General features: G+C 41.6%; 1 protein-coding gene across 1 annotated transcript in view; it reads left to right on the forward strand.

The window, feature by feature from the left end:
- Positions 1–19129, forward strand: part of plch2a (phospholipase C, eta 2a) — a 77723-nt gene extending 58594 nt beyond the window's left edge. The window contains 7 exon segments of the mRNA XM_030733220.1: positions 537–683; positions 5419–5498; positions 11409–11784; positions 17291–17536; positions 17539–18339; positions 18342–18731; positions 18734–19129. Coding sequence (XP_030589080.1) covers positions 537–683; positions 5419–5498; positions 11409–11784; positions 17291–17536; positions 17539–18339; positions 18342–18731; positions 18734–18852 — 2159 coding nt within the window. The 3' untranslated portion in view covers positions 18853–19129.
- Positions 19130–24373: the final 5244 nt, after the last annotated feature.

Raw genomic sequence — 24373 nt, forward strand, 5'->3', positions numbered from 1 at the left:
TCGTGGACCAGAAGTAGGGGGCGTGGCCGGATGCGGCCCGCGGACCGCGAGTTTGAGACCCCTGCAATATAGCAACGCGGGCAGTGGTCTCTAGACGTAATTTGTATGCGACTCAAAACACAACACAGCAATTGATGAGATAGAGGCAAGCTAAGTAGGTACTAGTGGAAACGTGGCATTAGATAGGGAGAGACGGAGTGAAACACTAAATGAGAGCAAGAAATAACCTGTAAAATGAAGTTGTTCTGCAGAGCAGTTGGAAGGGGTGAGGCCAGAACAACAAATTAGGTCCAAAGTGTGACCTTTGGTGTGAGTAGGGAAGCTGGTAAACTGATAAACTGGTAAACTATTATCTGCTTGTTTGCCTAAATTCACGTCTCTTATTTGCTTCACACTTATTTTCTCCTATTTCTCCTGCTCTCCCTCTGCACTCACCTCACACATCTCTGACATCTCTCTATATAAATAGAATTGAATTTAATTGAATCTCTGCTGTTTGACCCATTCTGTAACCTGTTTTTGGGATGGTCCTGTAGGGTTCAATCCAATGTGGGAGGAGACCCTGGTGTTCACGGTCCACATGCCTGAGCTGGCCCTGATTCGTTTCCTCGTGTGGGATCATGACCCCATTGGCCAGGACTTCATCGGCCAGCGTACCATTGCCTTTAACAGCATGATGCCAGGTAAGACACGGTGCTGCTTTTGGATGGAGCTGAAACCCGTGTCATGTTTTTATGGTGACCTCTAAAGGCTTTACTGCTGCATTATGCTTATTGTGTTCTGGTGATTTTCTATACTTAACCAAGGAACTTGAAAAGGTTAGGGGGAAGTTTTATTAAAAGTCTGACATGTAGCTCATGTCGTTCTCTTTCTCTAGTTTAATTTATATGGTAAATTATACTAGAGAAAGTTTCATCAATTTAAAATTCCATCTGAAGTTCTTTAATTAGCATGTTGTATCTCAATTGTTTAATCCATGCTAGTGATACTGTTCATATCATCATGAATTTGCCCAGACTGCTGAGTCATATAGTTTAAGATAAGAGAGACCGGTGCCTTCTCAAAAGTTGGAAAAAATATATATTTTGACTTTATTTGGTCAGAAATTTACTAAGAGTAAAATCCTATAACTGCACTCAGACTCTTGACCTAATCTGAAGACAGCTGCAGTAAAAACCAAAAAAGCACTTCACAGTAATAATGTGAATTTTAATTTAATATTTGACCTGTGTGAGGTGTAGAAAATTGCAAAGTATCGTTAGGTCTTCCCTGATATTGTTCCAGAATAGTTATTTATGATGAATAATTGATAAAGTCAAAGGCAGTAGCCTAAGCAGAGAAACCCAGACTTCTCTCTTCCTAGCCACCTCCTCTAGCTTATTTAGGGAAATACCGATGGGTTCCCAGGCCAGCCAAGAGATATAATCTCTCCCATGTGTCCTGGGTCTACCCCAAGGCCTCCTCTCAGAAGGACATGCCCAGAACACTAGGAGTCTGACTAGGAGTCCTCCGAGTCAGATGAACCACCTCAGCTGGCTCTTTTTGATGTAGAGGAGTAGCAGCTCTATTCTGAGCCCCTCTCCAATGAGTGCACTCAGGAGGTTTGGGCCCATGTCTCCTCTTCAGGCTGCACCCTGCTGGGCCCTGGGGTAAGGTCTGGCCACCAGGTGCTCTCCCTCAAGCATCCTGTCCGGGCTTGGCTCCAGGGTAGGGCCCAAGTAACCCTATCTCAAGCAGGGTCAAGGTTTCCTTGATTTTCCTCTCATAGGGGTCATCGGAACAAAATTCAGGTCTCATTAACCTTTTGTTAAACCTGGATTACAATATGGTTAATCCTATTAATATCCTTTTACAGACCAGTCTGTGTTTGTGCCTCTGGCATCTGGAGTACATGAACTATATTTTTTCTGCCCTTTTTATACACCAGTTTTATTGGTGAAATGTGAAAAAAAATGTTTACAGGGGTGCAGTATGTTTGTACTGTGATCAGGAGGCTGTTTTACTTGTTACTGTAACCATGGCTTTAAAAAAATGCACTCGCTCCCACCCCCAAACTAGTTTTTGAGCCCTAGTTAACTGACTTTGTCATCCAATGCACATCTCTGAATATAAGCAATTTAAGCATTGGATGTGGCTCATATTGGCTGATGCCTAATATTGAAATTACTTTGGTTAAGTAAAAGAAAGAAAAAGATCTCATTCAGAAATGTATTATTGTAAAAATACCAGTTTATAGTTTTAGGGGGAGTTTCTGTATGGAGACAGGACCAAGTTGGAAAACATTACTGAGGGATCCCATAGCTTTAACACGGCCTATTACATTATCTAGAACAGACCTGGGCATTGTAATGCCTGCGGGCCACATCCAGCCCATTGGTTTTCCCTGACTGGCCTCAGTGAGGTCAATGGGAAATAAGTATCATCATGCAGTTTGTCCCATTTCAGCCACCAAACGCTCTTTGATAAACTCCCAATCAGAGAATGTCTTACTCTTATTTTTGTTTTGTTTTTCGATTTTGTGGGAAATCACAATACATCATTTGTTGCTTTTATTATGGAGGTGACTTTTTTTTATGTACGTACCTGTAGGCAAGCAAATGCAGCTTTGCTGTAAATGTGTTGGAACCAACTAAGAGATGCAAGTTTACTAGCCCAGAAAGATGACCGTACAGTTTTTAACAAGATGTGGACTTCTAAGTATTTATTCATGAAGTCAGAGGTAAAGCAGTGTGCTTAGTTTGTGGAGAGCAGATTGCTGTGTTTAAGGATTACAATTTGAATTGCCATTATGAGACTAAACACACAGATAAATACAATAACTTGACTGATGCAGCATGGGACCAGACATCTGACCCTTTGCTAGCAAAGCTTCAAAACCAACTTTTTAATCAAGCTTAACTCATCCATATCCAGTGAAACATAAAGCTGACAGTTTTGACATTTTCTCAGTGGCTCTGAATGAGAGCTGTGAAGTCTGCGACACAGCTCAGTTACTCATCTTTGTTCACTGGGTAATGAAAGTTTGAGATTATGGAGGCTCTGACAGCAATGTGCTCAGTGAAAGGGATTACAAAAGGGTTGTTCACGGAGGTAAATGGATGCTTGGACAGGCTTGGGCTGAAATGGGACAGACCTGGCAGGTGTTACAGCAGATAGCTGTCCAGATCTAAGAGGGGAAAATGTCATACTTTTGAAGCAGATGTAAGATAAAGTGCCTATAATGTACAAGTATGGTAAATGGTAAATAGACTGGTTCTTATATCTTTTCTACTCGAGTGCTCAGAGCACTGTAGAAAGTCCTCATTCACCTGTTCTCACGCACATGCATAAAAGCAGTTTTTTCTACATCTAAGTGCTTTCTGTTAAGTATTTCCCCATTGCTTTGTAATAACCTTATTCATGTTTAATTTTAAATGAAGAAACTTCAGTATATTAAAGTTAAATATATTCTAACTGTCGCTAAATATATTTTAACTGTGGCTCCACCTTTCAGTCTTAAAGACTCTGGTCGTACATACAGTTCAGTATTCTGTAAACCTTCAGTGAGTTACGTTTGCATCATGCAGTAAATATTTGTATGTTCCATATCACTTTATGCTTTGTCTGTTGCCTTTTTCTGTTGTGAAGATAGCTCAGACTTGTTTGAGTAGGTAGCAGTAGGCAGCACTTAGCTAATAGCTATATCATTTTTGGTGGCCACGCAGACAGTGATAAGTGGTTCAACTTCTACGTGCCACTGTTCACTGTTCAGGTCTGCTTGTTGGGATTTTAAATATTTTAACACCAAATAAAAATTAATGAAATTCTCAACCCATACATACCATTTTCAATAAGTATTCCAAAATCTTAATGTTCATAAATCCACTTAGAGAATTATTGCCACATTTGGTTGGTACGTACCCAGCTGACTGTTTACCTCAAGTCACCCACACTGCTCCATTTCAGCAAATAATAGAATAGAAATTTTCCTCATGCAGAGTTATGATTGGAGCTAAAAATAAATCGTCTTTATTCCCAAGCAATCTGTAAGTGACCCTGAACACGATAAATGGAAGAGAATATTCCTCCTGCTCTCTGACGGGGACGGTCGCATTCTATCTCTGTCCTGCTTGCTGCTTGCTGTAAGAGCGTCTCTCACACACTGACTGAATAAGATTAAGAAGCAACATGGATCTGGCAAACTGGGCCCTAAACACCACTGATTGAATTTTCTCCACTATGAGATCGGGGAAAGAGGAGCCTGCCTGTCCGAGTGGAACAGACCCTGTCGGCTATGTCATCGATTCTTGGAGCTCGTGGAGACCTGTGTGCTCTCAGCTCTGGAGGTTGAGGACATGGAAGACGTATACATATTCGGCTATTTGGTAGCAGGATCACTTCTGTCTGGACTTGGAGGATACCTGATATACCAGGAAATTAAGAAAATCTGGGCAGCAGTTCGACATCTGCCGAGGCTGCAGACCCAGGTGGATGGGCTGTGCAGAGCCGTACAGACTCAGACTCGAAGCCTGTTGGACCTGAGCCGTAAAGCAGACACGTAGTCCATCTGAGAACGTGCTCGCAGGCGAGAGGGGTTAGATCTGGAGATAAGGTTCGGTTCCTGCATGATGAGGACGATAACTAATGAATTTGGAATATTGGATTACTGAATGGTTCCCCAGTGAGACTGAAGGCTGTTGGAAAAAACTAGCAGCCTGTTCCAAAACAACATCTGCATTATCAGGAATTCGGCTCCCTAGTCGGCCTTGAGCCTGGTAATCATATCTCTCCAGGACAATGTGTGATGGTGGCTCTTCCCCTCAGCACTCTCTGTGATTTGTGTGAGCTGGATCTGGTGTACCACGGCCGCTGATGAACTTCCACCACTATCAGCGAACTGTTTTGGCTAGGAGCTGGAATCTGGCTTCACAATGCCCCCACCCTCTCGTCTCCGTCTGCATTCCCTCCCTAGCCCACCATATTGCTATCCTGGCTGGCTTTAAATGTACAAATATGCTTTGCTAAGGTGGTTAAACATACCCCATGATGTATGTATGTTTGCTTTTTCTGGGGACTGATTTGGACCCTTGAACTTCCTGTGGCCCTGAAACACAACAGTCCCAGTTTCTCTTGCGGCCCATTGGCAAATTTAATTGCCTAGAATCTTTTTGTTGCGTAGGATTTGTTCTGTACGTGAGTGTGTTATAATCGATTTCCCAAATAATTTGGGTTCCATTTTCATAGTAAAATGATCAGATGGATCGAGCTCTTTAAGCTGAATCTGTGGCTAGAAGTAAACACAGTTCCAGAACAAAACATCACATTGATTGATTACAGTTTACAGTTTAGGTTGAATCATCAGGTATTTATCTGTAGCCAATTCTAACGTGCGCTGTTGTGTTTGAGTCCCTGACGAGGCACCTGTCTGTTTGTATGTAGGCTATCGCCATGTGTACTTGGAAGGTATGGAGGAGGCTTCCATCTTTGTTCATGTGGCTGTGAATGACATCACCGGTAAGGTAGGTAGTACTAAAGGAGCCGGCTGAACGTCTATGAAATGTGGTCACCTTTGCTCTGAAACTGAAATGTTAAAATATTTATGCATTGACAGCTTTTCAAGATGTTTCCCACACTTTGGGAAACACTGTTGTAAGGTACTACAATAATACAGAGAAAACCCAACAGTCCAAACGACCCCCTATGAGCAGCACTTGGTGACAGTAGGAAGGAAAAACTCCCTTTAAACAGGAAGAAACCTCCATCAGAACCAGGCTCAGGGAGGGAGGCAGGACAAAAGGCACACTGTGGAAGAGAGACAGAGATTAATAATAACTAGTGAGTAAAAGGTGAATGAAAAGAAACAGTGCATCATGGGAACCCCCCAGCAGCCTATAGCAGCATAACTAAGGGAGGGTTCAGGGTCACCTGATCCAGCCCTAACTATAGTGGCTTGCAAAAGTATTCATACCCCTTGAACTTTTCCATATTTTGTCACATTACAACCACAAACATAAATATATTTTACTGGAATTTAATGTGAAAGACCAACAAAGTGGTATACAATTATGAAGTGTGGTGTGCAAAATTATTCAGCCCCCCTGAGTCAATACTTTGTGGAACCACCTTTTGCTGCAATTACAGCTGCAAGTCTTCTAGGGTATGTCTCCACCAGCTTTGTAATATGACAAAATATGGAAAAGTTCAAGGGGTATGAATACTTTTGCAAGCCACTGTATAAGCTTGATCATAAAGAAAAGTTTTAAGCCTCATCTTAAAAATAGAGAGGGTGTCTGTCTCCTGAATCCAAGCTGGGAGCTGGTTCCACAGAAGAGGCGCCTGAAAGCTGAAGGCTCTGCCTCCCATTCTACTCTTAAGTATCCTAGGAACCACAAGTAAGCCAGCAGTCTGAGAGAGAAGTGCTCTGTTGGAGTGATATGGTACTATGAGGTCTTTGAGATAAGATGGGGCCTGATTATTCAAGACCTTGTAGGTGAGGAGAAGGATTTTAAATTCTATTCTTGATTTAACAGGGAGCCAGTGAAGAGAAGCCAATATGGGAGAAATCTGCTCTCTCTTTCTAGTCCCTGTCAGTACTCTAGCTGCAGCATTTTGGATCAGCTGAAGGCTTTTCAGGGAGCTTTTAGGACAGCCTGATAATAATGAATTACAATAGTCCAGCCTAGAAGTAATAAATGCATGAATTAGCTTTTCAGCATCACTCTGAGAAAGGATGTTTCTAATTTTAGAAATATTGCGCAAATGCAAAAAAGCCGTCCTACATATTTGTTTAATATGTGCATTGAAGGACATATCCTGGTCAAAAATGACTTTCTAGATTTCTCACAGTGTTACTGGAGGCCAAAGTAATGCCATCCAGAGTAAGTATCTGGTTTGACACCATGTTTCTAAGATTTGTGGGGCCGAGAACAAGAACTTCAGTTTGATCTAAATTTAGAAGCAGGAAATTAGAGGTCATCCAGGCCTTAATGTCTTTAATTGTTTTTAGCCAATTGGTGTGTGTCAGACCAATAATGGTTTGACACACTAAAGTAAATAACCACTTTGTTGTCCACGTTGTCTTTGCTTTGAATTTGCCTTTCTTAGCTTCCTGTTGTGAATTCTCTCCTAACCCCCACCCCACCTGTTTCTCTCTCTTGCATCATTCTCCTCTCTGATTTTCACTCTCTCCCTGTCTGTCTGTGATTGCAGTGGACCTCTCTTTTACCAAATGCTCCATATCGATACAGAAAATTTTTAGGAGCCCTGAAGCTGCCACCCAAAACTCAGGTGTAGTGAGATGCAGTCAGCATCTTGCATGAGCCACACGCCCCACCCTCTTCAGTGCACACACCCCAAAACTACAAGACCAACTCATGCCTCACATGAGTTATGAAGACTTTAACCTACTTGCATTTTCATTGACATGCCCTAAGTATATCCAGTATCATAAACCTACATGGGTAGAGCTAGAAAGAGCAGAGAAGAGAGAGCTGCCACTCTGCAGTGACGTTGGTCTGTTTTTTGTTGTTGTTTTTTCAGAGTTTGGTTTCTCTCAACTCCAGAGTTTTTTCAGGGAGCTATGCTGCAGGGGTATACAGTTCCAGTGTCTCTGAGGACAGTTTTTTCTTTTTACCCTATTTGCTCACTACAGTTCTCCCTTCCTCTTTCGTTACTAGTTGACTTAATTTTGTTAGCTTGTTTATTAAATATTGTGAAACTTCATTTGAGCAACAGGGCAGTGGCTTCATGAGAGTGAAATTTTTAGAACATACATTTAAATCTGCGTTTAAGGAATTCACTGATGAGGTTGTTGCATGCATGGAGCTGTTATAGGAGTTAAAATGGGAATTGGCAGGTGTGGGAACTGCGTACTGTAGTGGAGAAAAAATGGCTCAAATTCAGTTTTGAATTTGAGAATCTGTGGTCTCCTGCTTTGAGCTTTACTGCATGGTTGTCATAAAGCTAGTATAAAGGTGGAATTTGTGATACTAAAGAGCATCATAAGCTTAAATTATACTTAGTCTAACAGTGAAAATGGACAGTACATCCTGCACTGCACCACTCCAACATAGTCTGCTAATGTAAAATTTAGCCCAGTGCTGCTAAGAAAGGATGGCACGCTGGTGCACTGGTTTGCACTGTCACTTCACTGCAAGAAGGGTTCAAATCCAGCCTGGGACCTTTCTGTGTGGAGTTTGCATGTTCTCCCTGTCTCTGTGTGGGTTCTCTCCAGTACTCCAGTTTCCACCTATAGTCCAAAGACATGCATGGGGTTAGGTGGGTGGACAGACTGCTAAAAATTATCATTTGATTTGATTTCAAAGACATTTAAAATATGAAACGAGATAACCTTGGAAAGACATCATGAAGAACTACAACATTTGACTTTTTTCCCCTGGAAAATACATCAACTCTACCTTAAGTTAGCAGACGGGCTGTAAGCCGAACTGCACAGAAACTGTTTCTGAGTTTGTAATATTTATGCAGCCGTTTGAAATGTAGCTTTCAAATTACCTGCCACTTAAAAAAGTTACCTAGTTTTATGTTTGCTGAAGTATCACAACAAATTTGCATGAACATATTACAGGAATGATGTAAAGTGGTATGCAAAAGTTTGGGCACCCCTGATAATGTTCATGATCTTCCTTTATAAATGATTGATTGTTCTGATCAGCAGTTTCAGTGAAATCTATCATATAGCAGATGAACACAGTGATATTTGAGAAGTGAAATGAAGTTTATAGGATTTACAGAAAGTGTGCAATAATTATTTAAATAAAATTAGGCAGGTGTATAAGTTTGGGCACCCCGACAGAAAAATGACATCAATATTTAGTAGATCCTCCTCCTGCAGAAATAACAGCCTCTAAACTCTTCCTCTAGCTTCCAGTGAGAGTCTGGATTCTGGTTGAAGGTATTTTGGACCATTCTTCTTTCCAAAACATCTCCAGTTCAGTCAGGTTTGATGGTTTCCGAGCATGGAGCTTTAAATCCCACCACAGATTTTCAGTAATATTCAGGTCTGAGGACTGAGATGGTTGTTCCAGAACGTTGTACTTGTTCCTCTGCATGAATGATTCAGTAGAATTGGAGCAGTGTTTAGGGTCGTTGTCTTGTTGAAGTATCCAGCCCCGGCACAACTTCAATTTGTCACTGATTCTTGAACATTGTTCTCAAGGATCTGCTGATATTGACTGGAATCCATGCGACCCTCAACTTTAACAAGATTCCCAGTACCTGCACTGGCCACACAGCCCCACAGCATGATGGGACCACCACCAAATGTTACTGTGGGTACCAAGTGTTTGTCTTGGAGTGCTGTGTTCTTTTTCCTCCATGCATACCGCCCCTTGTTATGTCCAGATAACTCATCTTTAGTTTCATCAGTCCACAGCACCTTATTCCAAAATGAAGCTGGCTTGTCTAAATGTGCTTTAGCAGACCTCAGTGACTCTGTTTGTGGAGCGTACGCAGAAAAGGCTTCTTCTGCATTACTCTCCCATACAGCCTCTCCTTGTGCAAAGTGCACTGAATAGTTGAACAATGCACAGTGACACCATCTGCAGCAAGATGATGTTGTAGGTCTTTGGAGCTGCTCTGTGGGTTGACTGTGACTGTTCTCACCATCCTTCTCCTCTGCCTATCTGAGATTTTTCTTGCCCTGCCACTTCGGACCTGAACTAGAACTGTGCCTGTGGTCTTCCATTTCCTCACTATGTTCCTCACAGTGGAAACTGACAGCTGAAATCTCTGAGAGCTTTTTGGATCCTTCCCCTAAACCAGGATGTTGAACAATCTTTGTCTTCAGCTCGTCTGAGAGTTGTTTGAGGCTCCCATGTTGCCGCTCTTCAGAGAAGATGCAAAGAGAAGAAACACTTGCAATTGGCCACCTTAACCCTTTCTCATAATTGGATTCACCTGTGTATGTAGGTCAAGGGTCAGTGAGCTTACAAAACAAATTTTGTGTTCCAATAATTAGTGCTAAAGTTATTCAAATCAATAAAATGACAAGGGTGTCCAAACTTATACACCTGCCTAATTTTGTTTAAATAATTATTGCACACTTTCTGTAAATCCTATAAACTTCATTTCACTTCTCAACTATCACTGTGTTCATCTGCTATATGATATATTTAACTGAAATTGCTGATTGGAACAACCAATGATTTATGAAGGAAAATTATCAGGGGGGCCCAAACTTTGCATACCACTGTACAGGAGATGTAGTGTGTGGGGGTGGGACCATTTGGTGACATTACTCTCTGCAGCATGGCAACAGTCAACAAATCATATGCCATACTCACTATGCCATACTGTCACATTTGACAAAAAAGTTCACCTTCGATATAATTATGTATTAAATTTCCCTTCATATTAAAGTACTACCCTGCCTCCAGTTTTTGACCTAGGCGCTGAACTTCTTTCAGTTTGCTGTAGGTGCTTTTTCCAGAAACTTCAATTTAACAAGAATTAATTTCCATGAACTCTTTCTAAAGTAGGCAAAGTCCCAGAAAGATTATGTGAGTTGGTTCGCTGAGACTGAAAGTTTCTCTAAATGTTGCCATCTATAAGGATGGGCAATAAAGCTTGGACTTGGTCTGTGTTCCTTTGGTTATACATGCAAACGTGCTGCTCTAGTAATTTTACCAGTCAGTAATGTTCAGCCGTTAAACCCTCTAGTCCAGAAACAATTTCACAAAATATGATCTCCTGGCAGCGACTGTTTGTGGATTTACAGCGGTCTCTCTAGAAGTTCATCTAGACCCTGGTTTCTCTGGTGGAAACACAGGTCGGGAAACTGATTTCCTGCTCCCAAGGGAATTTTACTGGGTTGCAAATGTATCTTATTCCTTTGCACTGTAGACCTCCATGCTGTTTTGCATTTGAGTTGACTGGTGCAATGTCATCTAAAAGAGTGAGTTTTACAAACACTGCTGTCAGGGTTTCAGTGTTACCTTACCATTTTTGTCCCAATCATTGTAGCTTCTAGCCTTCCATGTAAGTGCCTAAAGGTACAGGAAACATCCATGCAATGTTGAGGTTTTTGCTCAACTTTGCAAGCTACCTTCAAGCATGTGTTCATCTAACTAATATTTTACCACTGGGACTTCATTTAGGTGCTGAAAATGTCTAACATTTTGAATCCAAGTGGATTTCAAAGCTAATCAGCATGGATTACAGCAGAATGATCACATTAGTGTTGTCTGAGTGATCATTCACACAGACATTTCTTTAGGAAATGTGGATATTGATGAAATTTCTCATTTTAAGCATGCTAACTGTACTAAACCTGCCTATGTACTGTACTGCAATAAATTCATTGTGGACCAGTGCCATCTGTAATATGGCAAACCTTTTTTTTTTCTTGAAATATCTCCAACCTATTTATTAATTGTGTTTGGCATTAATGTTTTGTTGTGTTTTTTCAGGCCAGAGCAGCCAGCGGCATAAAAGGGCTGTTTCACAGAAACCCAAAGCAGGCTTCCCTGGACAGCCATGCTGCTGTACAGCATGGCCGTAAGCACCCGTTTGGGGCCCATCTGCTGCGCCGCACTGCCAGTGCACCTACCAAAGGTCAGCCCAAAATCAAGAAAGGCTTCCCAGACATCACCATTGACACCAAAGACTACAGCTCAGAAGGCGCTAGTGAAGAACAAGAGTCTTGTGACAGGGAAAAGGCCTCTGTTGCCACCTCTCATGAGTTCACACCAGCACAACACCACAATGGAGATTCACTGGCATCCCACCAACCCAAGGGCCCCTGGGACCATCCTGACACCAATTTTCAACCTGAGGACGGTAAAGGTAAGAGCTCATTCTACGCTCAGCGACGACCCATGAGTGAACCTCTCAAGCGGGCCATTCGGTTCCACTTTCATGACCCACTGGACATGAAGCCAGGTGTGTTTGCCCGTGTTGCTGTTAACAGCTCCGGCAGGGTGGGGATGTCCTCCAACTGCATGACATGTGTGATTGGCTCAAAGGAGAGTCCAGAGGCTGAAAGAAAGTGTGAGAGTGAGCAAAGGCAGGAATGCAAGTCCAAGGTGGCAGATGGGGAGAGACCAAAGAAAAGTAACTCCTCCTCCTCCTCATCTAACAGACAAGTCCAGTCAGAGCCTGTTGCTAAGCCCCAGTCCATAGCTGCCCAGCCAGACTTACAGCAGGTTACTCCCAAACCCAAGGCCTGCAAGGAGGCCCAAATTCAGTACTCGCCCCAGGCTCTCCTCCAGACCATCCCTTTCCCCAGGTCCAAGCTCAGACAAACACTTGGTACCCAGCATATCCAGCATCAACCTGGCACATCACACAGGTATATCCGTTCTTGCAGCATTCCCCGTAGACATTCCCCCAATGCTGTTACACCAGCACCAAGCCTCACACCAGACTGCAGGACCGATCTCAGTTGGCAGCAGACAACACCTCCCAACTATGGTGCTGTTTTTGGCTCAGCAGTCACCAAATTCACAAACAGTAACACGAATGCAGGTCTCTTGCTCAGTGACAGTAGCAGCTGCCACAGCTTTGCCAGTCTGAGCAGTTTGGAGTCTCTTCCTACGCTGCCCCCTCGTTCTATCCTCGACAGCCGCAAGAGGGCTGTGGGCACCCTGCAGCGAGAGATGAACGCCCTGTTTGCCCAGAAAATGGAAGAGTTGCGCCATAAATCACCCATGTTCTTTGCCGGTAAGATGTATCTGAGGCAGATGTAGAACCCACCATTAGATACTGTTATAGCTATATTGGTGGCATGTGCTGTCAGCTTTCCCCCTGCTATAAGTTAGATCTTTGTTGTTCCACATGTCCCTGATAAAGTGAAGTCAAATTCAACTCCAATAATTGTTTCTTTCCATCATTCCCAATTTAGAGTTCAGCTTTGGGTTGTGTAACTTTCTTCAAAACCTTATTATTTAAATTGTTTCAAAATTTGCTCGTGTCCTTAAATTCCTCTTACATTGCCCACATGCTTGACAGATGAGAAGAGTGGTAAGTTTTTACCCTAGAAACAATAGTAGTAATTCAATTTTAACCAAATTATTTTGATGTTTCTGGTCAGAAACAACATAAATACAGAAAATTTTAGACTCACCTTTAAGCAGTTTTCTTAGCCTAGAAAATGTTGTTCAAGGGAGTCTAGTGCTTCAGGGGTGAATCCTCATGTTTCAAATATAGAAATACTCAGAGTTTAACATCAGACCAAATATCCATTACAAAATTTTATGTATATATATTTTGGATACCAGAGCAATATTGGATTTTGTCTAAAATTTCATGAAACCCTTTCCTTGGCGCCATTGCACTTAACTATCTATCAGTGGACATTCAGCCTGAGACCTGGTACATATTGGTACATATTTGATGAGAACTGGCTGAGGGCTGTGAGTCACGAGGTACTGCTGTCTGCACTGCGTCCAGGCAGTCCCCCTTTTGTCCACACATTCATTTCTTTCAGAGTTGAGTTCCTGATAAACACCAGCTGTTCCACCTAAACCAGCTCCCCTTGAACCCGTCACAGTTCATCACTGTTTGATGAACCGTACGGGGAAAGCAAGTATGCGTAGCGAGCTCAATTACAAGTTTTCTGGCCGTGTTATAAGCTGATGTTGAAGCTCACATCTGTTAAGTCACATGATGCCGACAGAAGAATCTTGTATTGTTAGAGGTTTATCACAAGGCTGTCCTTCTAGCAGCTTTACCGTTTGTCTTTCTTTTCACTGTAACAAACTGAGATTTGCTCCGATATGGAGACCAACTTGCAATAAGCTGCTTTTTTAAGATTTTTTTTTTCTGTGCAGGAAGCTGTTTGCTTGTCTTTTCCCAATTTGGCTAAATTACTTTTTCCCTCTCTGTCCCTTTTTGCATGCTCTCTAACTGTTCCTAGTGCAGAATTGAGGGGATGACCAGAGCCAGGTAAACTTTGCTAAATGCATGCAGCCTTTTAAATTCATCCTTCACTCATCAGTCTGTCTGTCTCATCAGCTTGTATCTCTTATCACCATAGCTGGGGTTTGGAATCCATATTCCTCTTAATTTTTTCCAGTTCTCAAAAGTGCGATACCTCACAGTGCACCATATCAGCTTCATTGTTGAGCAGGGGTGTGGCGGGAGACTCAGTGTGGACAATTGTGGATACTTTCACTATCATGAGGCTGTAAAGTGCAGTACAAAAAAAATCTTGAAAAACGGAAGTTGGACTGTAGAGGAATTAACATTTAGCATGCATAAGTGGCCGAGTTAGTTGCACAACCTTTTACATTGTAAGGGTATTTTATACTAAACCTTTCATCAGAAAGTGCAGTTGGGAGTAATGATGAGAAGCAGTTAAAACCTCAGGTCCAAGAACTGAGTTTAATTTTCCATGTTTTGCCAAAAGTGACTCAAGTTAGCCTAGCTTCACCAGACAGTGCATTATAAATAAATCTTGACCTTGTAAGGTAAGTGTTCCTTATATGCAGTTTTATTTATATAGCGTCAAGTCACAACAGTTGTCTCATGGCACTTTATATTGTAAAGAAAAACTGTGCAATCATAGGGAATCCAGTGTACAGTCAGATCTGTCTTTTTTATTCTTGAAGGAATTGTTACTTAACCTGAGAAATGAGATTGTTTCCAACTCTCTCAGCTGGACTGAGACTTGGGTACGAACTTTCAATGAAAATGTTCACTAGTGGCACTTTCACTCCAACAGTCCACTTACCACTAACATTAACAACAAGCAAGCAGCTCACACCACAATACAGACACAAATAAAGTAGGAACTTTAGATGTAGGGACAGGTGGCTGTAGCTCAGGAGGTAGAGCAGATCATCTACTAATCGAAAGGTTGGTGGTTCAATCCTTGGCTGCTCCAGTCTGCATGCCAAAGTATCCTTAGGCAAGATACTAAACCCCAAGTTGCTCTCTGATGCACTCATTGGAGTGTGAATGTTTGCATCTTATGCAGAAGGTGCAATCTGAATAAGAGAATTAAATTAAACTAGAATTTTATATTTTTAACCTAGATATTTATATATATTTTATCTTGTGTGAGGTGATGTGTAAATTACTTATTTTATTCCCATTTATATATTTCTGCGATGTGTGAATTTCTTATTAGATATTTTATTACTTACGTCAGCTGCAGGTACAAATTACATTTCAATACTGTGAATTGTACTGAATGTAACTGCATGTGACGATACACTTTATCTTATCTTGATAGGAGACTTAAAGAATGTAGCTAAGCAGCATTGGGTGATAGTCTGCAGGAAGAAGCAGAATCGAGTGCAGACAGGGGCAAGGATTAAATTAGATTAGATTAAACTTTATTAATCCCTTTAAGAAGATTCTGTCAGGGACATTAAAGTTCCAGTAGCACCTTACAGATAAAAAGGGACACAAACACAGCAGAAGTCACAAACATGGCAGAAAGGTAGATATAAAATGTGTAGCACATAACCTTGTTATTGCACATTTTCCAGTATTTCTTTATTATATTGTGTTGTGTTAGGCCCAGGCTGCCCCCACACACCACACCCCCACCCCTTCCTGCTAGCTCCACCCCACCCCCCCCAAAAAGGAGCTGTACAGGTCAAAGGAGTTTTTCAGTATGTTAGTCCTACACTCGGGAAGAAGCAGTCCGTCAACAGGCTCCTCTGGTTGCTGATGACAGTGCGCACAGGGTGACTGGCATCATCCATAATGTCCATAATGTATCCATAATGTAGTTTGCCCATAGTCCTCTTCTATGCCACCGTCACCAGAGAGTCCAGTTTCATGCCGACCCACCTGATCAGTTTGTCCAGCCTGGATGTGTCTTTCTTGGCTGTGCTGCCCCTGGAGGTGCTTGAAGAAGGAAGAATGTTGCACAGAGTTCAGGAAGGAGTTGAAGTCGGGTGGTAAAGAAGAGTTACCAGATGACTGGGAAAGTATAGTTGTAGTGCTGAGGAAAACTGTTAAGATGTTTGGTGTATCCCCTGGAAAGAGAAAAGAAGAGAAGGAGACTTGGTGGTGGAATGAGAAAGTGCAGGAAAGTATTCAAAGTGTGATAGTCAGGGAGATGAAGAAAGTCAGGAGGAAGGGAGTCGAGTTGGAGTCTCCTTGGATTATAATCCAGGCAAAAGGAGCCCCAACTATGTACTGAGTGCTGTACATGCTCATACTTTTCATGCTCATACTTTTCATGCTCATACTTTTCATGTTCATACTTTTCAGGTGGCCAACATTTCTTAAAATACTTTTTTTGTATTGGTCTGAAGTAATATTCTAATTTTCTGAGATACTGAATTTGGGTTTTCATTAGTTGTCAGTTATAATCATCAAAATTAAAAGAAACAAACATTTGAAATGTATCAGTCTGTGTGTAATGAATGAATATAATATACAAGTTTGACTTTTTGAATGGAATTACTGAAATAAATCAACTTTTTCATGATATTCTAATTTTAATGACCAGCACCTGTAGACTAACCTTTACTTTCTACAGGAATAACCAAAACTGAGTTAGCCTGCTAGCTGTAACTATCCAAGTAAAGTTTGTTGTCACTATACTCAGGTATAAAGTTTGTATGTTGCTCTCTCAGTTGTTTAACATACATGACATATAGATGGGTACATCTGGTAAAATGTCAGTCATTGTATTAGATGTACCCATTAATAAGTGATGAAATTGGCCTGATCCTGAGAAGGGTGAATAAAAATGTGTTTGAACAGGAGGCAGGCCACACTCTGCCAAAGCAAATAAAACATGAACTCTTAAAGGCAGGTCTCATAATAGAAACCTAAATTTAAATGCCAAACTAGGATGAAGGGACAGGTTGCATCAGGAAAGGCATCTGGATCAAAATCTCTGCCAAATCAAACATGGAGATAATTCACTGTGTCGACCCTCTTGGGAAATAAGGAAAGTTTATCTTTCTCGCATCTGTGTGTAGATTATAATCCCCTGTATTACACGCCTGTTCCCAACTTAATGTAGACATGTCCATAAACCAGTAGTCACCATTTATACCTCTTTATTGAATCTTTATTTTATGGTGAATTAAATTAGCATTTCACTGCCTGTTTGACAACCAAGATAAATTTTCACCTTCTAGTTTTTAGAACAAAAAATAAATAAATGAAGCCACCATTTAGTTTCACATTAGCAGCACATGTTCTGGTTTCACTAAGTATAGATATCAACGTTAACAAGTCAGTATTCAAGCTGATACCAATCCAATAAATCAGATCAGCAGAACCTTAGTTTTCAATTGATCAGCTTTTTATCCCCACTAGGTCAAGTGCCAATTAATAATATTGATAAACCTGACACATTTCTTTCTCTTTTTTTCCACAGACTGTTCTACAGTGCACAGACCAAATGCCCCTCTTCCATATCTTGCACTAAGCTCAGAAAACGCAGAGAGCATCCATTCTGTCCGCCCTGCCTCCACTCCAGAAGACTGTCTGTCTTCACATCACTCCACATTTACACTGCTGCGTTCTTCATCCGCATCAGTAAATGCAGACTACCTGCTGTCCGTTCCTTCAAATAAGATGGTACACAGTCCAATCAAAGTTAGCAGGGATGCTAAGAAATCTACATTTTCCCTGCTGAGAAATCTGTACTGTCAGAGTACAGTAAAGACCCAAAAACCAACAAAAGCACTCATTTTTATATGAGGCACAAACCAATGGCTGAAAAGAGAAGTGGTTCAACAGAGTTAAAATCTGATAAAAAAGCAGAGCTGCCTCTTGTTTCAGCAGCGTCTGCTGGAACCCCTGCAGTCCTTCCAGTTCACACGGCCCAGACCAGGAGTGCTCTTTTTAGCTATGAGCCATCACACACACCAGTAAGAAGAACAGAAAGTCAGGGCCATGTTCGAGGGGGTGTAACCTCAGCTAGTTCAGCCCAGTCAAAAGTACCAGAGGTCTGTAGAGATGTTACTGTGAATGACCATCTTTGGTGGAAGCTGGACCCAGGCAACCACCGTGACAGCATGTCTTCCTCCTCTAGCATCTCTTCAAGTGACAGTGTCATTGACCTCTCACTGCCTAACCTGGCCAGAAGAAGCCTCACCAGTCTGTCTACAGCCACCAGTACCTGCAACCTCTCCTGGGTCAACTGTCACGACTCTGCATTAGTCTGCTATGATGCTCTGGAAGTCAGCAAGAAGAAGTCTAACTCCAGTCTTCAGGAAAACGAGTGCCCCAGAGATGAGCTTAATCCCCTCCTGCTGCAGCCAGCCCAGGGAGCATTGGTAAATTCAACCAGCAGACTCACTCAAAGGAGGCACACCCGGAGCCAGCTCTATACAGAGGGACTCAAGCAGTCTTCAAACAAAAGGGCTCCAACAGCTACAGCTTCCATGTCCAAAAGCCTTGGGGATCTAACCTCTGATGACATCAGTACTGCAGCATCAGCTGCAGTTTCACTGTTAGCCCAACCCAAGGCCAGCTGTACAAGGGTCGTCCACAGAAGTCAGCTAGTGACTTGACAGAACAGCTACGGAAGCTGACTGATGTGAAGCCCCCGACTGTTAGTGATTCTGCTCCACAAAATAGGCCTAGACAGTTACTAGAAGAGCCAGTGGATGAGACCCTGGTGCACAGGACCTCCTCCAGGAGCCAAAGCAGAGTGTGGTACATTGCAAACTGGGCCAAGAAGGCCCAGGAAAGGGTGAAGGTTCAAAGCCTGGTCCAGGGTAGAAAAGCAAGCTTTAGCCTTACTGGTAGCATTGGCAATGGAAGTAGTGTTAGCCCCATCGAGGAGCGGGGGATCCCTGAAGGCGCGTGTTGTGTTGCAGCAGCCTGGACCTGCTGAGTCCGCATGCCCCCGTTGGATCACCCTCCCTTATACAGTCCCAGTCCTTTCATGACCCTGAAAACAGTCAAGTCTTTTTCTTGCTCAAACTCTAAGAACTGGCAAACTTGGAAGTGAGCATGAGACACACAGCCAGAAATTAGTTTGGAATAACTTTCCTCCAACAGAAAACTTCCTTTTACATATCTTGCAGAATACTGGAAAGGAAAACGGTTCCACTAATTAGTAATCCGTGAACAACCTAATGTAATTTATCTGACATCTAAAGGTTGTAAAAGATCATTTTCTTAACCCTGTGCAATCAGAAACCATTCTCGTGAAGCATCAATCTATCAGTTTTCTTCCGCTTATCCAATTCAGGATCGCCGGGGGGGGGGTCTGCCACCTGTCCCAGCTGCCACAGGGCAAGAGGCAGGGAAGTAGTTCTTTGAAAAGCAACAAGAACTGACATCTGTTTGCACAAAATGTTAGATATTTGCCAGAATGTATTTAGTGACAAATACCAGGATTTCTTTTATGTTGACTGTCATCTGCTGTCGTGTTTGAGTATTTTCGGAGCATTACAGTAGCAATAGAGCTGACCTAGAGGACAGGATTTTAAATATTGTTTTTCTTTACTTGAACAGGAATGATAAACTTTGACTGTGTTCAGTTACATACTTTAAGTTTAGGCATTATTAAAATCCACTAGCAATATTTTTAAATTGATGGCATGGTATCATTGTTGAAGATAATGTACAGTTTGATGCTAAAAGCTGAGGCTTGTCTTATGTCTTTGCTGAAAAAATGGAAAGGAGTAATTCCTACAATGCAGGATTAACAGTCTTTTCTTTGTGTAGTGGTTACATTGTAATTTGACTGAGCTGCCAATATTATGCTTTCTGATCTGTGGCATGTCACAGCATTTAGCTGCTGTGTTTTAAAGAGTGCTGTACTACTCCGTACCAAGTTTTAGCTCTTTTATGTTGACTGCATGTCTTTTATGCATTGTAATGTTTATCCTAATGCTGTACTGTATTTTACAAAGAATTTTTATATGAAAACTTATTAATACTCCAAACTCTTTTTTATTATCTAATGGTGGTCACAATGGCATCATGTCTGAAACATGGTGTTCTCAGTAGTCTGTGATGCTAAAACAAGATGGAAATGATCCATGTTGTAGCTCGTTTATTCATCGGCCTGCTGTATTGTTTGCCCTGCCATGCCAGTTGTTTGTCCAAAATGTTAGGCACAATATGTAATTTAGACAGTGTGCAATAATGAGCTGAATAAATCTTAAATTAATATTACTAAATGTTTCACAGCACATTTATTTAAGTTGTACTTAATCTTGTCTCTAGTTTTGAGAAAAAGTCATTAGCTGGTTATATTGAGCCTTATACAAGCTGACATGTAAAAGCCCTTGGCCTTGGTTTTGGCAGCGTGTGCTGGCTGCTCTAATTATGGACTCTGCTTGGGTCTGTGTTTACCAGCCGTCGCCCCTCTCAACCTCTCTGAGAAAAAAACCCAAACCCTGGACCCCCTGCAGGAAGGCACAATGTTCCTGAACAAAGACTCGAGGCTTTAAAAGAGAAGACAAACTTGTTAAAAGAGAGAAAAACTTCTTTTCAAAATCTTTTACCACCCAAGATCAGATTTTTTTGTTTTATTTTATTTTAAAGAAACAGTACCGTTTACTCTTTTGGAAATTGTTTTAAAGACATGTATTGCAGGTTATCTTATATCTAAAATGTACAGATACACTCATAAAGTGTGTGTTTTGACTAAATTGAAACAATTTCTGGATATGTATGTTTGTGCCTGTTCGCAGCAGACAGATTGTGGGTAGCGTACTGTGTTGTTATAAGTCAGATGTGACAAGCAGGGGTAGGTCCGACTGTGAAAGGACGTCTCCATCAGGTTAATAACCAGTTTCTAAAAGAACTTTTTGTTTCACTGTATTTTATGTTCATCATTGGCATGATTTAGGTTTCAGGCTTGGTTTTATAGTTATAATTACATTTAAGGTTAGTATTCGTGTTTGGCACTTAATTGTGACGGTTAAATTTGGATTTATGAGACTTGTTTAATACATTAATATCAGTGACTGTTCAATTAATTTCTTTTTTTTTTTTTCCCAGTTTTGTTTTTCTAGTCCCAGCTCACAACATTAACATTAAGATTCATCTCCTGGTGCTTTCTGGGGAGGGAGGTGAAGACCCTGTAACACTGGAGCTAAAACCCTGTGGTCAGACAATCCCCTGTAAACAAGCACTTGGCAGAGATGGAAAATAACAGGAAGAGACATCTGGCAGAACCAGGTTCAAGGAGAGGCAGCAGTCTGCCCTGATGGGTTGGACATTGAGCATCATATGAGGCACAAAGTCCTCACAAACAGCCAAACAAACCTGAGTGTGTGCAAACACACAGTGGGGCCGGCAGTGGTCACTCTAGGGGAAACATCCATAACATAAAATTGATTGACCTCCTGAGACTCGAGCTCCTGTTTGCCATGCATTTTCAGTTTCTCCTAGATATTTGTGATTAGATAGACCTGAAATGTGACTAAGCCTCCTCTTTGAACAAGACGGTGTATTTTGTTACATGGTTGTTACATACTTTTGTGAGAAAAAAAGATGTCCTCAGATGTGCACACTGGCATGATTTTATAGCATAACACAACAAAAACAATGTGGCTTAACAAAGTATAAAATACTGGAGCACAATGAAGTATAAGGTGCAGCAAAGCCAAACTGTAATGTCCCCATATGTGGACGCAGGGTCTCCGGAGGTTAAATATGGAATCTGCTTGTCCAAATGACCCTAAACTCTGCTCTGCACAGTAAAACATCCACAGAAGGTGAAATGGATCAAGAGTTGTCCAAAAAGGTAAAGAACAGACAGTCATACAGACATTTCTCAGTTTGTTAGTAAGCTGGAATAAAATCCAGTCATTCAATGAACGACTCACAGGAGTTCCTAACAAAATGTAAATGCCTGAAATCTAATAACAGTAACTATATTTACCTTTGTAATGTGTTTGTATCAGGTGCTGACATTCTGATCCATTTGTAATGAATAAAAGAACAGTTCAGTCTTTGGTTTTACATTCTAATATTATACTTGGATCTCAGAGGGGTAAGGTTTGACTCGAGCGCTAAGAATCCTTGCGTCCTTTCTGTGTCTGCTTTCTGAAGCTGACAGCCACCTCTGGCGAGCTGTCAGACGCCACTAAGCCTCTTCTTCAACTCTCTAAGACTGTGAAGCATGACATGGTCATTTTAGCGCTGCAGACTCTGCTTCAGCCAGCACACAAATACAAAAGACAGCTTCATTAGGATTCCATGAAATCTGCCGAAAACCTCTTCAAGCTGTATTTATCTAGACAATTTGGCAAGTTTTGGCCTCTCAACTGAGACCTCCAGGCCCTGTCCAGCACTTCAAGCCTGAGAAAATGTTTTTGTCTCACAGAGTGAATGCAGCAGTCTCTCCTTTCAAGATCAAATCACTGCCTGTTTTTTTTTTTAAACAAATAATTAATTTAATTAATGTAATTTGGTTTGCTGTAGGAATCTTTCTGAGACTAAGAAACACAGTAGGTGGGGGTGGGAGTACATTTAGCCTACAGAGGGAAAATGAGAATATAGTTTCACAGAGCCAGACAGTTGCAGGAGAGGTTGAATTTTCGATGCTCTCGGGGTTTGTCAGGAGGGAGAGGAAGTATGCTCCAAAACACACCCCTCTTCCTCTGAGCCACCGGGACGCTGAATCCATCCAGATGTAAAGCTTACTGTACAATTGTCCTGTGAGCTCCCAAACCCTTGACCCACCATGTCCCCCCCTCCTTCATTGTCTGTTATGCAACCTTGCAAAACCACATGTGGTGACTGCTTAAAAGTTTGAAAATGTAAGACAGAAAGTTATTCTACACTAGAAAAACATCCATCTTGAGGACACTGGCAGAGGTGGCAAAAGTACTGACATTCTGTACTTAAGTAGAAGTATAAGTACTTATGTTAAAAAATACTTTAGTAAAAGTCAAAGTACTGGTTCAACTTCTCTACTTAAGTAAAAGTAAAAAAGTACAGGCTCTGAAATGTACTCAAAGTAAGAAAGTAAAAGTAGCTCTTTGGAGGATGTTTCTACCTGCTATTTTTGTGTAAAACAAACCGAACCTCATTATATATTATTGTAATAATATAAAATAGTACATGAGAATACAAATGTTATTCCAATCTAAATTTTAATTCTAATGAATGCACTCAGCTTGAATCTGTTATGTAGGACACAAACTGTGAAAGGGAATTTAAACACAGCTCTGTTCTCTGTGTCCTCCATAGTAGAGGGTGACTGTGCCTCCACCTAAACACCAACATGAGGATACTCAGGGGTTACAGTGGGATTCAGAAGGTGGAGGAACCCTAAGATCAGCTGTAGTGGCTCTGAACGGGGAGAAGAATCACAGCTTTCTATTGTGAGCTGCAGTAAATGATGTTGGTGTGCAGGCTGTGATCAGCTGACCTGCTGCTGCTGCTCTGAGGTTTACTGCTCTGTGTGGATGGACTGAACTCACAAAGATGTAACCCAGTATTTCACAGCTATCTGAGCTGATCTCCATCCCCTACACTGACAGCATACAGGCTGTAGAAATGTTGGATTCAGTGAATGAATCTCAGCATCAGCAGCTTTGATTCAAACTCATCTCTGCTGCACTGATGTAACCTGTAACTCTGACCATGAACACAAACACTGTGCTCCAGTCCAACACAGAGCTTTACTGTAAATACAATACAACAAACTAACCTATTTATTAAACACTAAACTGCAGTATTTTCATACAATCTTTGAATTACACAAAGTCAGCATACTTCAGTTTGTTTTCCAGTCCTTACCTTTAACTCTAACCTCTCTTCTTCCTCTCCTGTCCTCTTTCTCCATCTCTGAGTGAACCTCTCTCTCTTTGCTCTCCCTGAAATGCAGCAGCTCTTCTTTTAGCTAGCAGACACACTGTGTGACAAACTGCACACACTTTGTGTGTTTGCTGATATTTGTTGAGCATTTAGAAACGTTGCATTTACCTGCCACACGTTACTCCCTTCATGCTCGCTCCTCTTCAGTAGCGCTAGCTAAGCTGTTTATGTGCCGCAGCGCAACTTACGGACTCGGTCCGGCCCGATTATAGCGCTATAAATGATACATTAATTATATGGGTTTGCGTATTTAATCCCTTTGTACGAGATAAGCCCCGGTGATGGAGGATACGCAGTACGATTGTCTCTTATGTGTTATTATTCCTCCGTTTAGGCTCAGATCGTTTGATGTTTGACGGCGCACTGACCGGAAATGCAAACTTCTCTCTGACGTGTTAAAAAGTAACGAGTCTGTTTGAAAATGTAAGAAGTAGAAAGTACCGATACTTGCGTATAAATGTAGGGAGTAAAAGTAAAAAGTAGTCAGAAAAATAAATACTTAAGTAAAGTACAGATACCTGAAAAATCTACTTAAGTACAGTAACGAAGTATTTGTACTTCGTTACTTCCCACCTCTGGACACTGGATACCCCCTCTTAAGACTTTTTTGTTTTTTGTTGGCCCAGAAGTTGTGGGTTTGTCTCTCTTTGAGGCCCAATCTCCT

This window comes from Archocentrus centrarchus, chromosome 7 (assembly GCF_007364275.1).
Source record: "Archocentrus centrarchus isolate MPI-CPG fArcCen1 chromosome 7, fArcCen1, whole genome shotgun sequence".
Lineage (NCBI taxonomy): Eukaryota > Metazoa > Chordata > Actinopteri > Cichliformes > Cichlidae > Archocentrus > Archocentrus centrarchus.